This window comes from Malus domestica, chromosome 11 (assembly GCF_042453785.1).
Source record: "Malus domestica chromosome 11, GDT2T_hap1".
NCBI lineage: Eukaryota > Viridiplantae > Streptophyta > Magnoliopsida > Rosales > Rosaceae > Malus > Malus domestica.
The window spans coordinates 26,270,001-26,286,492 of record NC_091671.1 but is presented as its reverse complement, the minus strand read 5'-3'; the positions used below and the strand labels follow the sequence as shown (position 1 = coordinate 26,286,492).

At 38.1% G+C, this 16,492-nt stretch overlaps 2 protein-coding genes and 1 long non-coding RNA gene across 3 annotated transcripts; 2 read left to right on the top strand and 1 right to left on the bottom strand.

The window, feature by feature from the left end:
• The first annotated feature begins 279 nt into the window (after nucleotides 1-279).
• Nucleotides 280-1,128, top strand: LOC114819387 (uncharacterized). The gene is made up of 3 exons (XR_011572816.1): nucleotides 280-372; nucleotides 460-540; nucleotides 630-1,128. It is a non-coding gene; the product is annotated as an uncharacterized lncRNA (long non-coding RNA).
• A 1,652-nt stretch (nucleotides 1,129-2,780) lies between these two features.
• LOC103407545 (nuclear transcription factor Y subunit A-1-like) lies at nucleotides 2,781-10,451 on the top strand. Its single transcript, XM_008346459.4, has 6 exons — nucleotides 2,781-3,373; nucleotides 4,309-4,610; nucleotides 4,705-4,820; nucleotides 4,963-5,034; nucleotides 8,743-8,907; nucleotides 9,664-10,451. Exons 2-6 carry the CDS (start codon nucleotides 4,346-4,348, stop codon nucleotides 10,090-10,092), a joined length of 1,047 nt encoding a protein of 348 aa, XP_008344681.2. The 5' UTR covers nucleotides 2,781-3,373; nucleotides 4,309-4,345; the 3' UTR covers nucleotides 10,093-10,451.
• A 298-nt stretch (nucleotides 10,452-10,749) lies between these two features.
• LOC103407263 (translocation protein sec62-like) lies at nucleotides 10,750-16,304 on the bottom strand. Its single transcript, XM_008346208.4, has 5 exons — nucleotides 16,117-16,304; nucleotides 14,050-14,364; nucleotides 13,228-13,429; nucleotides 11,597-11,825; nucleotides 10,750-11,289 (listed from the first exon to the last, which is right to left on the bottom strand). Exons 1-5 carry the CDS (start codon nucleotides 16,213-16,215, stop codon nucleotides 11,007-11,009), a joined length of 1,128 nt encoding a protein of 375 aa, XP_008344430.2. The 5' UTR covers nucleotides 16,216-16,304; the 3' UTR covers nucleotides 10,750-11,006.
• Nucleotides 16,305-16,492: the final 188 nt, after the last annotated feature.

Below are 16,492 nucleotides of genomic sequence, written 5' to 3'. Positions count from 1 at the left end.
AGCAACCCGGTACAAACATTGGAAGAACTATCTTCACACGCATTTTAAGCTATGGGATACTCCGGAGATTGCTCGCCTACGTGGTTGCCCAAGCGAGTTGAAGGACCGGCAAGAGGATTGGGAGTGGCTCTGCAAACATTTTACGGACCCAAAATTTGTGGTATGTACATAATATTTTAATAATAATTTCTTATTGTTTTAGTTATTTTTTAAGCTTTTTTTATTAATTTATTTCAAATAGTCGCATTAACATGTATATTGTGTGGTTAACAGAAGAAATCTGTTGCTAGCAAGATAGCTCGGGAGTCAAAGACACTTCTTCACCATTCCGGTTCGAAGCCCTTTTCGTATAGGCTTGAGGCACAACGTTAGGTAAAAGTATATTAATTTAGAAATTTTAGACAAGTTATTTATTATTATTGATTAATAAAATTTTCTTAATGTTTTTTTTTTCTTCAGGAGGGTTCTAAGTTCCCAGAGATCGACATGTTCGAGGACGTTTACGTTTGACCTGGAGATGCGAACACTGAGCATCTTCATGTAAGTAAATGTAATTGTTATTATTCTTATATGTATGCATGAATTGTTCAAATATTATTTATATATATGTTTTTTCTTTATTATTACAGGCTCTTATGGTGGAAAAGCACACTGCTGTTATCCAAGAAGCAACATCGCAGCTTCCCCCGGAGACCCCGATTGAGGACGTCACGGTACCTGAGGATGCAGGTTTTCAGATCCTGACTGATGTCTTGGATCAGAACCTCGGTCGTCGTCACGGCAAGGTTGTTCGGTGCATGGGGAAAGCACGAGTTCATGAGACTGGTGCCTCTTCTTCCAGATCGAACACTGCAGAGGTCGATTCATTAAAGGAGCAAGTGACAACCCTAAAGGGTCAGTTTGAGGTCCAGGGCGAGCAGATGAGGGAACAGATAAGGGCCCAAGGCGAGCAGCTACAGGCCTATGCTGGCCACATGAGAGACCTTGTACGAGCCATACAGATGACTAGCCTCCAAATCTCGCTACTAGTACTTGATCTTGCTACACCTTCGACTTTCGAGCCACTTCACCCTGTTGATACCCAATAGCCATTTCACCAAGAAGATTACTTGTAGTTTTTTCTTTTTTATTCGGACATATACAATACATTTCCATATATATTTTATAATTAAATATTTTTCTTTGGTTAATTAATTATTGTTTAGAATTTAATTACAATATTATTAAAAATTAAGAAAATAATATTTTTGACCAAAAACCAAAAATCCACTTTGCGCGATGTAGCAAAGTCGAGCGACGCTACTTTAAGCGACGCAGCCTACGTCGCGCAAAGTGTCTTTGTGCGACGCATGTAACCCTTCGTCGCGCAAAGTAATTTTGCGCAACGTATGTTGCGTCGCTCAAAACTACTTTGCGCGACGTAGGCTGCGTCGTGCAAAATACTTTGCGCGACGAAGGATTAAATGCGTCGCACAAAGACGTAGGCTGCATCGCGCAAAGACGTAGGCTGCGTCGCGCAAAGTGTCTTTGATCGACGAAGGGTTACATGCGTCGCGCAAAGCCTTCTGTCACTGCCTTGCCGTGACGGTTTGCGCGCGACGGAGGTGCGTGGGGCAAAGTTTTACGCGACGTTTTTTTACTTTGCGCGACAAAGGACCTGTGTCGTGCAAAGTGTTTTTTTTACTAGTGTTTGAACAAAAAAAAAACTGTGGGTCGAATGATTCGATTTTTGCGTTTGAAACTGAACCAAAAGCTAAGATAATGTTTGGTTTTGGTTCCCGATATATAGAACCAAATTGATTGGAACCTCATAATATTAAAAAAAAAATTAATTTAATTAGCTAATTAGGTGTTGGGGCTGTAATTGGTTGTTTGATGGAGTCCATACATTTAGTCTGCACTCGACCACTTTGTAACATGGCCAGGCACCACTTGACTTGGATGTTGAAAGTTGAAACCAAATCGACACACAAAACGTTGTCTTCCTCTCCTCGACGTCCTCGTCTCTTCCGTTCCGTCTTCTTTCACTACAAATCGCGACATACTCCAACCAAACTCCGATTGGATCGTGTCAAGTCATCCTCCTAGTTCAAAAATCGAACTCCTCTCGTCATCTCTTTCACTGCACATAGCACCAAAAGTTTGAATTCCTTCGCTCATCCTGCTCCGGCGTGCTAATATGGTAACAACTTAGTTAATTTAGTTATTACATTTGTGAATAATTTTTGTTATTTCATATTTGTGATTAGTTTTAGGGTTAGAGCGAGGGTCATTTAAATCAAGCGTAAAAGGGAAGAAAAGCTGAGAAATTTGAAAGACCCATTAATGGATTCTCTGTAGAAACAAAAAATAACATTCGAGTAAATTTTTATTTTTTATTTTATTTTTTTGGTATTCCACAAATGCTATGTCATTGGCCATTGTTTGTTGTATCTCTCCCGTTTGGCAGCCAAAACATACTATTAGAAGAGAAAAAAAGAATTGGGAACTCGAAACCGAAACATGCCTCTAAGGTAAGCCTAATTTTTTAATGGACTTATAAGTTAGGCCCAAACTAAACTGAAACTGTTTGAAATTGTACCAAACCAAAACCCAATGGTTCAATTTTATTTGTTCCCTGTCAAACCGAACCAAATCAAAATTCATTTTCGACACTCACCGAACCATATTGACGGGCTTGGCCCAACATTAGAACTGGGCCTACTTTTTATTCATTTATTGTCAGAACAGAGACAATCTCCTTGTATTACGTTTACCTGTTTTTTGGGGTCTCTTGTTCACCAGCAGTTAAGGCACCGCACCTTCCTGCTGGTTCCCAACATACTCTTCCCGGGAAAATGTCAATTTTACGGGACACGTGGCTAACGCTGCTGGCGTTGCACCATCTCTGTGGTCCCCACCAAGACGCCTCGCGTATCCCGGACCTTGCCCGTCCAGTGCTCGTCGCGTGGGCCTCTCGTAATTTCCTTATCTTTTACTCTATTTTTTATGTTTTCGCTCCTAAATTTCCTGCGATAACCTCACCCTGGTGGGCCCCCACTCGCTCCGGTTGCTTTCACTTTATAACCTACAACTGGCTCCAACCGGTTCCTTTCTCTCGCGCTTCCCAGAGACGAGTCCGGCCTACCGAAAACTGGTCGAGGGAGTTCCCGGTTGGGTACAGTCCACGTGTTGGTAAACAAAAGTTCTAGAGCTATAAGGTGGGTCCCGCGGTGGGTGACGAAATCATCACCCTGTAAGTGGAAATAAAAATAGGAGCGCTCTTTCACTACAGTTATATACACAGTGAGATTGTATGGAATTGCAGGGAAATTGTGAGATTCCGAGGCTCAAAATCTAGGGTTTTGTTTGGGATTGGCTTTTCTCTCGGCAAGTAAGTGCTCTAGGATTTGTTTTCTTCCTTAATTTAAAAAGTGGGATTCAAATTTTGACCTTTTCATTGATTAAATTTGAATATAATTTGTGTGGTTGATTTCTAGGGTTTGTGAGAATTGGGGTTTTGATTTGATCCTCTCTGTTCATGTTTCTATTGCATGCAATTGTGATATCGGTGTGTTTAGGGTTTGCGGAATTCAAAATTGTTTCTGGGGTCGGAGAGTTTTAATTGTGGTCTGTTTGGTTGCTGAGAAAAAGGGGGAAAGAGGAGGTTTTTGGTTTGTAATTTTGCAGTCTTAGTTAATTGTATGTACAGAATAATTCAACCAATTGGGGTTCATCATTGATACACTATCTGGAGTGTATTTTTCAGTACTGAATTTCTATAACTTGTAAATTGTGATTACTTGGAAGTTAATCATGAATTAACATTTGGAGATCAGGTTATTTAAAGTTATAACATTGTTGAGTTTAATGCAACTGTTGTGCTTAATTTCTGGGAAACAACCAATGCAGAGCATAGAACTTTCAATGTTTTCTTTTTGTCTTTTAATTGCTATATGTTTAGGGAGTGAGAGTAGAAAGTTGGAATTGATCTTTTCTTTGACTGTAATTGGAAAGTGGTGAGGAAAAGTCTCTTGCTTAGTTCAGCTTTGTGCACCACTTTTGGATTAAGTTGGTTATGTTTTTGACAACTTGAAGTGAAAATAAGTTTAAACTCGGGATACATTCTACTTTTGTTGGCCTAGAAGATCACATATTAACTGAATTCGCAAGATAGAGGTGCTCCATTCTGTGGTACTCATTTTTCTTCATCACCATTGATGGTTTTGTTTGTGGCTGCATGTTTTGATTCTCTTTCTTATACATTAAGAGGAACTCTGTTTTTTAAGTCACTCACTTGGATTTCATTTTTTACTTACTTATCTGTAGAACTAAGAGCTGGTCTCCATCTAAGGAAATTTGAGGCATGCAGCCAAAAAACGAAGCTGAAAATCGACCACATGCTCATCCCATCCCACCAAGCAGTGTTTATTCAGAACCGTGGTGGTGCAGTGCTGGGCATAATCCCATCTCCCCAACGGGGACAGGGAGGAATGCATCCAACTCATCTTTGTTAGAATGCCCAAATGGTGGGTCAGAGTCTAATGATGGTCAATCTTTGTCCAATGATGAGACAAATGAAGATGATGATGATGCTACCAAAGATTCACATATTACATCTCCAAGATCAGGTAGTACTTCCTATTATGTCTGGGAATTTGATATAAAACCTCCCCCACCCCCTCTTAGTTGGGTTCAGTTTCTAATATCTTGTTTCAACTTCAGCTGGAAATTATGGGCAAGATCACCGCAATGTAAAGCACGCTGGATCGGGTGTACCTACAGTGCGCGATGATTGCCTTGCACAACCACCACAGCTTGAACTTGTGGGTCACTCGATTGTAAGTTCATTTTACTTTTTTTAAGATTCCGGCTCTACTGGTAGTCATCAAATATTGAATTCTGTAATGTTGAAGTTCAGGTACTCGTACTTGCATGATTTTGGAATGTATGAGTCCTGGCTTTAATGCATTTGTTTTGCAGGCTTGTGCTTCAAATCCTTATCAGGATCCTTATTATGGTGGAATGATGGCAGCTTATGGACATCAGCCTTTGGTATGTTAAACAGCAATATCCTTTTGTGCAATACCATCTTAAGTGTCATGTTGGATTTGTGTGTTTTTATTTTTTGTGCAACTATGTAATTGTTCAGTAACTTCAGTTTCTGAAGATGTTATACTTACCTTACTGCAGTTTGTATTTCTACATGTATATATGCGTTAGTCTTCTTTACAACATGAAATTGGGAACGAATGATGTGCGGCTGGTTGTTGTAGAAGGATTGAATTCCGGTCATTGTTACTTACTAAAAAGAATATTTTTGTTATATCATACATCTGATGGTTGTGAAAGTGGAATGGATAGTTGTCAGGACTTGGAACTGAGGTTAACAACATTCCTACCCAGCCAACATTTTGGATGAGGAAATTATTTGGTCTGATTTGGTAGATTAGGAAAGGATAATTTTTCCTTTGAAATTTTTTCCTTCTGTTGTTAGTAGTTGAAATTTGAGTTTTGGTATGGTCTTCTCATGATGTATGGATTTACAGTAGGGGTGGGCAAACGGGTCCTGGACCCGCGGGTAGGGGCGGGTACTGTCGGTTCGGGGCGGGTCCAAAATTAATAGAGACAAAACGGGGCGGGGTGGGGTGGGCCGAGGGTACTTACGGGGCGGTGTGGGTCCATAACTTGAGAACCACGGGCCCCCGACTGGCCCGTTTATAATAAGGTTTTTGGTTTCTAATGGTTTTAGACTTTCAGAATTTCAGTCCCTCCCCCACTCCCACTCCCTAGACTGCACTAAGTTCCTCGTTCTCCCTAGTCTCTCCCACCCTCAAGCCTCGACTCGTTTCTTGTTGTCCCTTCACCTATGTTTATCATTTTTTGTTCTTCACAATCACTGAGTTGATTTGGGAATTTAAGGTTTTTAGTTTGTTCAATTTCGGAGCTGCTTCCATAGCAATTCGAATTTTAGGGTTTCTTAATTCTTTCTTATTTAGGAATTTAGGGTTCTTAATTCTTTCTATTCGTTCTGGAATTGATGATTTCTTCTATAACTTTTCTATCAAGAGAGAGAGGAATCTGAGACCAAGAAAATTCTCAATTAGGCAACAAACTTGGGCATTTAAAGAAATTGTTATTGTTAAAAGGAATTAGATTTAAACTTTCCAGATTTTCGTTCTTTGATTCCCAAATTTGCTGCAGAATTTGAATTAAGTTTTTATGGTAGGAATTAGGGTTGTTGAATTAGATTTAAAATTCTCAATTTGCTGCAGAATTAGATTTAAAATAGCAATTTGAAAATTTGATGCAGATTTTCGTTCTTTGATTCCAGATTTTCGTTTGACGAAGCAATGGATGATAATAAATTATTAATCCGGTTTTGAAAAAAAAATGAAGCAAATGGACCCGTGGACCCAAACTGGAACCGACCCGTTTCAAACAGTTCGGGTTAGGGCTGGTTCCAATAATCAGAAACACTATACTCGGCCCGTCCCGCCCCGTTTCATTTTAAAACGGGTCCAGTCCAGTCCCTTTAAACCCCTAATTTACAGGGTTTGAATGTGATAATATGATCTCTATTATAGCTCTAGCAAGAAATAAGCATTTAGTGACAGCTTCTTTCTCGCGGGTTTTTTTTTTTATTTTTTATTTTTTATTTTTTTTATAAACTCTATGTTATTAATTTTTTTCCTGGTCTGACTGGTTTACTACAACTGTCAGATTTCATGTTTTGTTCTTTTTTTCCTTCATATTTTTCATAATTGTATTCTTCTTAATGTCTTTCTCCGTATGTATTGTTGCCATGGCAAATGAGAAGTTTGAAGATGTATTATATCATATAATTGTAAGTATTCTTGTTGTGGCCTATGTGCATCCTGTGAAATAGTTGGAGTTGTCGATTGTCCACTCCTGGGAACATCCGATAATGGGTGTGCTAGGAGTTGAATGTTCTCAAATTATCGAATCTCAATAAGTTTTGGGTGGGGAAGAGCAATGGACATAGTGAAATGATCTATATATCGAGTCTATGGGGAGTAAATCCCAAGTCTTATCTTGACAATTCAACATTCTTTTGAAACAGAAATACCTATCGTAATGTTAGAATCAGTGAAATTATAAAATAAATGAGTAACAAAATGTAAATCTAAGAGTTCGTGTTGACTGTTATTGAGAATCAATTTATATTGGACTTTAGGAATATTGATTGTTAGTATCTCAATTTCTCTATTGGATTGATCCCAATACCCCTTTCGTGTGATGCCAAAGGCCTGAGTGAGTCCTGATCTCTTCTATTTCTCTATCCCTTCCTATTGTCCTACATCAACTATGTCCTTACATCGTTGGAGATCCTGTATATTTGGCAAGGATAGCAACTTGGCGACCAACTTAACAGGTCAAACTGGAGGTCGAGTTTTCTGCAACCAAGGGAGAATGATGCAGGAGCCAAGTCCAAACTTTAGTTTCTTATATAATAACTGCAATATATGCATGTAATCTGCAAGTTAATTGTCTTGAGTCTCTCTATGTTACATTTTTAATGTAGTAAATGCTAAGGAGACTCTCAAAAGTGGGACTCCCTCTGCCACCTCATGAGAAATGGCACAAGGTTTTATAATGTTGGCACGGGAATTAACGTTAAACTGTGAGGTGGCATAGCGTCCATGGAGAGTCCCACTTTGAGAGAGACTCCTTAACATTTCTCTTTAATGTATTTGGTGTCGTAAATTAGTCTTTAGAATTCCGAAGCATATTAATGCGGATCTTTCCAGATTCATGTACCAATTAGCCTATTAATGTAAGCTTTTGAAATCAGATTATTAGTGAAGAAATAAATTATGGATTTCTCTGCTTGTGTGTGTGGCACAACCATCTTGGAGTATTCCAAAGCACCTCTGGTGTGATGCCGGAATTTTTCTAATTTCGTTATTGGAGTGATTTCAATACACCTTTGGTGTGATGCCAAAGACCGGAGTGAGTCTGGATCTCTTCTATTTCTCCATCCCTTACTATTGTCGTACATCAGTCTCCTACCATTGAGTCAGTCTTTGTATTTCTACTAGTCTGGGAGTTCTATGTTAAGACAATATAAGAAGGCTATATTCTATAAAGCAAATTCGAGCAAAGTGGATCATGGATGGATGAAAGTGTATTTTGGATCCTAGAAGTAGTGGATGTCTTAGTTTTCTTAGAGTCTCCTACTGCCATGTAATCAGACTTGGTATGCTACAAGTCTATGGGAGTTCAATGTGAAGACTATAGAAAGCTTCTGTAAAGCAAATCTGTTTTGGATACACAATAGTGTTGTTGAAAGGCTTGGTGCCTGGATATCTTCTCATGCATTTTATCTTGTCCATCTCATCCATGTTATTCCATCTGTAAAGCAAATTCGTTTTGGATACACAATAGTGTTGTTGAAAGGCTTGATGCCTTGATATCTCTTCGTACATTTTCTCTTGTCCATCTCGTCCATGTTATTCTCTCTCTATTTTATCTAATTTTACAAGAGTCTTAAATCTTTTCTTTTTTCCTTGACTTGATTAATTTTCCGCTATCCACAATCCTGGGTAGTAGGCCACCTTGTGTTGTCTTGCATCATGGTGGTGGTGGTTAAAAAACAGATTAGTTATAATATTTAACCCATTCAAGTTATGTTTCTTGGGTATGATATGAATTTATTTTTTGTGCATTTGGAAGTTGTGCAGTGGTAGATGTTTTGATATATAAATGTGAGAGACTGTTAATGTTGTTTCAAATGCTCAGGGATATCCTCCTTTTCTTGGAATGCCACATGCGAGAATGCCATTGCCTCTTGAGATGGCACAGGAGCCTGTGTATGTAAATGCAAAACAATACCAAGGGATTCTAAGGCGAAGACAGGCACGTGCAAAAGCAGAACTAGAAAGGAAGCTAATAAAAGTCAGGAAGGTAGAAAGTGCACGCAAGCATTTGTATTATAATCAATATGTTTTATTTCATATAGATGTGGTATATGTTTGTTTCATGTGCCTGTTTGAACCATGTACCTCACTGTTGGTAAGATATTTATTGAGTCCGTTCTCTCTGGTGATCATATATATTGTTTTGACATATCACAACTCGAAGTTTTATGATTGTGTGAAAAGAGCTTTGAAAATTGTCTTGAGTGCTTAAAAAGTTGGAGTTATTATGGCGTTGTGCTCACTTTTATGTATATCACTAAAGCCTCCATTATATATATATATATATATATACACCAGGACATGGCTATGCAATACGCATGAAGTATGCATAGAGGGATGCATTGTCACCTGCATTCTGCCAATGGAAGCATGTGCTTGCTTAGTATATACATTTGTGATTTGACATGTGAAGAACCTGTAGTTACTATGGAGTTTTCAACGACTGTATAAACTATATTTGGTAACAGTCCTGTTAAAGTCTGTAGACTTGTCTAATTTGATTAGTGTGAGGTTAAAATGTTTTAACTGTATGCCGATGGTTGTAAGAGACTGACGATAAACAGTTGTAGATTTTGTTTTTCAGGGGTGATTAGTGGTATATAAATTGTGGCGGTATGATGAAATCTTTATTTCAGTTAATGATTTCCAACTCAAATTGTTTGCGTTTGTTTCTTTGAAATATGAATATCCAGCAAGCCTAGCTAACTTTTGTAATTGGATTGTTAATTCTCATTTTCTACAGCCATATCTTCATGAATCACGGCATCAACATGCTATGAGAAGGGCGAGAGGTACTGGAGGACGTTTTGCAAAGAAAACTAATGGTGATACTTCAAACAGCACTAGACAAGAAAAGGGCAGAGGCTCTGGTCCAGTGCACTCATCACAATCCGGCAGTTCATCGGGCTCAGAACCCTTTCACTCGGATTCTGCTGAAACATGGAATTCCCCCAATAGTCAACGGGAAGCAAGAGGTTCCCAAGTGCACGATGCGTATTCGGCTCATAATTATACAAATGGTAGTGGCTGCTACCAGCCCCATGGTGGTTTGCAGGCTTCAATGTATCCTTCATGCTCGGGCAAGAGAGGGGAAGAAGGAGATTGGAAAGGCCAGCAACGAGGCAACATATCTTCGAACCAGGCCTCACAGAGGCGTCTTGCCATTCAGTGAACCCCTGGAGGCAGATGCTGTGGACTCTACCCGAAAAGGTACGAGTCCCCCTGGATCCCTTTGGCAATGCGTTTGCCAGGCGGCAATTCATTCTTGGCTGTGTTCTTGCGCGTGAGGCATAGATGTAGGGGAGGAGTGATGATGAAGGGTCATTTGGCTCCTGCGAAGCCCTTTCGACTCTTGATTGCATCCTTTCCTATTTGTGCCTGATGTACAGAGTAGTTTTCTGTAATTAGAGGTACATATGAGAGACGGAAATTTAACCAAGTTGGACTCGTGTTTAACAATCTTGTGTATTATGTTTGTCACCTTCATTTTGAACTGTGCTTGGAATTTCAATTGTTTTCGTTTTTTCTGCATGCTAGAAGCCAATCATTAGTAAAAGCGTAAGTTGATCATGGAAAAACACTTGAAGAAAGCACTTCAGGTGCTTCTTGAAGAAAGCACTCCAGGTGCTTCTTGAAGAAACTCAATATTTTTTCTAAAAGCGCTTTCAGTCGTTTAAAAGTATTTTTCAAACGAGCACTTTGTCCCTTTTAGTTTTCCCTCTTCCATTACTTGTTTACGCTTCCTTCTGCTCCATGCATCTGTCTATTTGTAGCACAAAAAAGGAAAAAAATAAAAACTAAAAACAAAACGGTCGGGTTATAAATAATATTCTGACAACCTGAAAAGCCTATATTTTTCTTTGATACTGGGCAGTAATTGTGTATTGCACGAGTTAATCACCCGATAATTACGATCCAAGTAGTCATGTAGGAGCCAACTACCAAACCTTACAAAACACCCTTATAAATCCCACAAAAAAAAATGTAACTACCTGCTTTATTGTCTGTCTGATACATTGTTTTACACTCAAATTTAAAGGTAAAGGCCAAAGAGAAGGCGATGTCTTCTTTCCGGTATCGCATACGTTATATGTCATCATGTTTCTGTTCATCACTCTTGTCTAGGTTTTCTTCTCTACTGTCTACGTTTTCGTCGTTGTTCTCTAGATTTTCACTAACTTCTGCATCGTACAGCACCGTGAAAGTTTCTGCATCCATGGCGTCAGGCAGCGTCACCTCTTCCTCAGTTGCATTACTTGGCTCCGTCGAGTTAACCACAGTTTGCATATTCTCCATCATCCCAGAAAGCGCCAATCTTGGAGACCACTCGAGAACATCGTCGATAATGTTAGATACACGTTTCTGGTACCTGCAACAATATGGAGTCAATCATTAGTATGATTGGCAACGCCAAGAAGCAGAAAACCGATTCAGTACGTTAGCAGGCAGATCGGTATGCTCTATAATTGCACATTAACGGGCCCTAACAAAAGATTAAATATAAAAGAAACAGGTCTTCAAATTATTGTGGATCTGAAAGTTTTAAAATTTTGTCATGTTTAGCCACAATTCGTCGTCATCCACAGAACAATGCGACTTGAAACTCAGTACATAGCAAGGATCATACTCATGCTCTCAAGTGCCATTACGGTATATTTGGTTGGTTTAGAACTCACCTGGCTCTAGCAGCTTCATCAGGAGCATGGTGCCTCAGCAGCAATATGACCAGAACTGCAACTGCTGCATAGAAAACCCTTGTTGTCCACTTTGGTCGCTCCTCTTCATCCTTCTTTGGCCAGAAACGGAATAGTTCTCTCAAAGTAGCTTCCTCAGCGAGAATGTTCGGGAAAAACCAAACTCGCTTTCCCAGAACAATATATAGCACTCCAAATATTGCACCTCTCACTGGAAGTTAAGAAATCACAAAACAAAATTAAATGTTCATGTTCGATATTACTGGGAACAAATCATTACTGGAATGATCATTTGCATTATTAACACTCTTTAATGCAAAATCAAGAAATTAACAGATCACAGACATAGCTAAGCTGAAGCTTGTAGTCAAATAAACAAATCTAGATACAAATTTAGGTTTCTTGATGCAAATATTATGAATACTTGAAAAATGATACCCTATTCAAACATATATTTAACAACCTTTAGGCCAAGATGATGGAAAATCCTGATAATAAAAACTGTGAAGGTGGCAGCTGTGATGCAACCTTATAGCTATGATCATAGGTATATTTTTACAGAAAAATACATATAAACCTAGTATAAACCTCGATCCTATATATCCCCACCCTATCCCAATTCCATTTGATAGGTATAGTGAGACTGACTTTAGCGATTAATAAGACATTAAGAGAGGCAAAAGGCATAAGCAAATTAGTCACAAATATTTAGCAACGGTGCAAATGGCAAAAATGTGTCGAGGAATCCTAAAAGCTTTACAAACAAACTAGTAACTAGTTAACAAAAAAAAAAAAAAACTAGTGACTCTGCAACTTGTCGACAACCAACAAGTTTCTGCCGTCGTTGAAAATAGCATCGACTTTCTTTCACATATGATGGTCAAAGATAGAAGATAGTCACTCGTACAATAATGCAATCCACATAATAGGCAAGGAACACTTAACAAGAGCTGATAAGGACAACAAGCAGCATAGTGCTTAATGCAAAGGTGGCATGTCCTATTTAGTTTTTTTTTTTTTTGGGTGAATATCTCATCTTAACGCACTCTGCGGGACTTGGGCTAATAGGCAGGCCTTTATATAACTAGCTCTGTCTCTGGTCATGTCATCAAAGCAACAGTGCTTTCCACGTGCCCCATTGATATTGCAGACCTAGAACAATCTACTACCTAAAATATACCTTGGTTGAAAGGCACACACTTCAAATGATGCGTAGTCATTTCTCCCAAAAATAAGGAATGGACGGCGTTGATATAATAGTACTAAGCCAGAAAGTATATAACCCAACTAAATATAGGTATTGAATTAAACATATACGCATAGTTGTACAAGCATGTCACTGACTCTAATAAAGCCTGACGTCTGAAAATAAGTGAAGCAATATCCAACAAATATCAATTGCAACGCACATTGATGTCCACTACATGACTAATGTGCAGAATTGTTGATATGTCCAGCACACCAATAAGTGTAATAAAATAGTGACATTTTAAATAGGGGTGAAAGGTATGAACCTAATCTTCCACTCTTGTATCCACATCACCATAAACCAATCAGAGTTAAGCAAATGTAAAGAAATGCTAAAAACAAATGACCAGAAGTTGAGAACTTACTAACTAGTAGAGAAAGAAAAAGTAGGAGGACACCGAGACATGAGTAGAGTATTAGAAGCTTGCACCGATGGGGATATACAGGAAACAAACAAATTGCCAATGTAACCACTGGCCAGAAAAATGAGAGAAGTGTCTGCCAGAGAGGCCTCCGTTTAACAAAAGTCCATGCAAAGAAGGCGTCGTTCTCAGAAAATACTTGGTCCTGCAAATGAAGTAAAAAAATTACCAAAGGTGATGCGTGGTGCTTAGAAAATACATGAACAGAAGACAGCTTACAGAAAGACAGAATTGAAATATTAGTAAACCTGCTAAAAAGGGGAAGTTCAACACACTATGGATGGTACCATCAAGTAATTTCACCCATTTCCTCCATAGTTTCAAACTTTTACAAATATAAAATCAAAACATAGCAATCTAAGGAGAAAGTAAAAAAGGGTACAACAATGTCACCAAATGTCCACAAGTACAAAGTAAGCATAAATAGCATAGTATGAATATGGGTGGGCATAAAAACCGAGGAACCAGACCAAACTGATGAAGAAAAAACCGAAAAAAAAAAACCAAGTTGACTGAAAAAGTCAAAAACCGAGACCGAGATCGAAAGGCCAGATTTAGCACATAGACATAAAGAGTATGGGCACATACACAATGAAGAGATTCTGAAACAGAAAGGACAGATTTAGTCACTTTAACTGGTCCCCAAGAATATACTCCTTAATCTAAAGTATTATACTAAAATGAAAAGAGAAACTCGTAGGCAGAGCATGTTAATTGCAAGGGCAGCAAGCTACTTGTTCAAAAACAATTAAGAGGTTAGCTTACTGGAAAGATCTCCAAATGTGCAGGCCATGTAGACAACTTTCTCTTCCCAGGACGAAGAGTTTTCACCACACGATCACAGCGTACTAGAAGATTCTTTCCCAGTAAAGCATCGGCAATATCTTCAGCTTCTAGATTTCTATCTGATTCTAGAATATCTTTGACCTCAGGATGATTTCTCAAAAAGCATACAAAATCCTTTCCCCTGAAATATTCCACGCGTGTCTCCTGTAGAACAGCCCACCTAGACACCAAATCCTTATTGTCTCTCACCTTCTCAGCAAACAACTGGAACACATCTTTCTGGGTAGCTTGTTTCTGAAAGAAAATCATGTGGTAATCAGCAAACAAGGCAAATATCAGTAGGCTATGGAAACCAGTTGGCCAATACTATCTTGCCTTGAAATCCAAAACATAATTGGGCAAAGATAAGCATCAAGCCGAGAATCTATATCCAAAAGAAAACAATAACTTTTCCACCACTAATTAATAACTATCTAAGGTTGAGATAGTAAGTGTTGGAAAGGAGGCATTATAAGCACTCATGCATACTAACAAATTAAAATGCATTTTTAGTATATATATAAGCAACACCATTTAATTCTACAATGCAGAATATTCCAAAATCTCACTATCTGAGCAACACCATTTCTTTTGGAATTGATATGAGGCTCTATCACCTCATAAACTGAATTTTGTGTGCTATCCAGAAGACTAGATTCATGCAAGAAAACTTACGTTATGCATAACAGCATCAATGACACATTATGCATCATGTGTTACTATAATTTTTTTTCCTTAAAGAGTAAAAATCAATATATTGTCTAAACTTTTGTTATCTGCGAATCTATGTACAATGTTTTGCATGTTCGGCCAAAGGAACATAACAGAACATAATAGAAACAAAAAGTTATCATTGAAGAAATTCGATTTGATCACAGTCCAGTATTTACAGCATCTGGAAAAAAATAATATAAGGAATCCTAATGTAAAAAAAAATTTATTATCCTCCACTTACAATGCAATTCAATGATAGAACTCAAAGTTCACATATCAAAATTTCAGTTTGGATAGAAAAACAAGGATAGAATCAAGAGATATTAATTGCAAATGGAGGTTCACTGTGAATTGCTTAGGGCCTGTTTGATAACCATTATGTTTTGGTTCTCATTTTTTGCTTTTTCATGCTTAAAATATGGGGAAAGTATATGGTGGGCGAGATGTAGAAGAAATGTACAAGGAAGGGTACACAAAAAGAAAACTAAAAACCAAAAACTATTTCAAATTGTTTTACTCTCAAGATTTTGTTTTTCTTCATCTCTCCTTTACAGCAGTCCTGGAATTAGTACCCCATCTGCAATTTCATTCCATTGCACACACAACATAGGTAAAACAATTCTGAACTGATCATGCCAGAAAAATGATGTGATCATTGAACATCTTCTGATCCATTTGCAGCGGCCTCATTTGCTTTACCGCATTCTGCTTACTTTTGGTCCAAAGATTTTCTGTCTATTTTTTAGGCTAAACAAGGTTTGCTAGTAACAAAAACACCGCTACTCCACCACACTAAAGATGCCCAAAAAGAAAAAGCAGAAATACTGAATTGCTCTCATTTCGAAAGCTCTACCATAAACAACAAAATGATCCTACTTTCCATGGCATATCCTTGCAACCCTGAAGGAAATTCAATATTATTAAAGCAAAACCCGCACCAGTGACGATTTTCTTCAAATGGATAAATCATTCATTATCCCAAATTATGCCCTTATAATCCTTATTTATAATTCCTCATTTTCTAAATAACTAAACACATTGTATTGAAACTTTCAACTAGTTCCTTCCCTCTCCTACCCATTTCAGCAACCCAACAGAGCAATAAAAATTAATAAAAATTAATTATAAATTAATAAAAAACAGCAGTGCTTTTCACACTACATAACTGCGGGTATTACAAATCAAATTGGCAATTAAAATTTTTCATTTCCCAGAAATACACAAAAATCAAAATTGAAATGCCCAATTTCATATATGAGAAGCCCTAGATAAGGGATCAGAGCAAGAACAAACCCTGGGAGGAGTATCGGAGCTGGAATCTCTGCCGCCGTTTTGAATAGCGCCCGATGACCTTCGCACCCTTTTCTTCTCTGCCCCTCCTGCTTTCTTCATTTCTCCAATACCTTTCTGTATTTCTGATTCTCTGTCTCCTTTGTTTTGAAATGTATTGAGGAAAAATAAAAAATAAAAATAAAAAGAAAATGACTTCACAGAGAAATATTTAATTTAGGGATGTGCTATTCACACACCTCATTTTACTTCTCACACACCCTTGATAATTTTTGTCCGTTGATCTTCTTCAATTCATCCGATCCGACAGCTGAAAATTAAAAAGGTGTGTGAGAAGTAAAATGGGGTGTGTGGATATCACATCCCTTAATTTATGGCC

Coding starts and splice junctions, on each gene's coding strand:
- LOC103407545 (XM_008346459.4), top strand. CDS start 4,346: ATGCAGCCAAAAAACGAAGCTGAAAATCGACCACATGCTCATCCCATC. Junction 4,611..4,704: donor TATTACATCTCCAAGATCAG/GTAGTACTTCCT, acceptor TTTCAACTTCAG/CTGGAAATTATGGGCAAGAT. Junction 4,821..4,962: donor AACTTGTGGGTCACTCGATT/GTAAGTTCATTT, acceptor TTTGTTTTGCAG/GCTTGTGCTTCAAATCCTTA.
- LOC103407263 (XM_008346208.4), bottom strand. CDS start 16,215: ATGAAGAAAGCAGGAGGGGCAGAGAAGAAAAGGGTGCGAAGGTCATCG. Junction 14,365..16,116: donor GCTCCGATACTCCTCCCAGG/GTTTGTTCTTGC, acceptor ATTTTCTTTCAG/AAACAAGCTACCCAGAAAGA. Junction 11,826..13,227: donor TTTTCTTTCTCTACTAGTTA/GTAAGTTCTCAA, acceptor CTTAACTTCCAG/TGAGAGGTGCAATATTTGGA.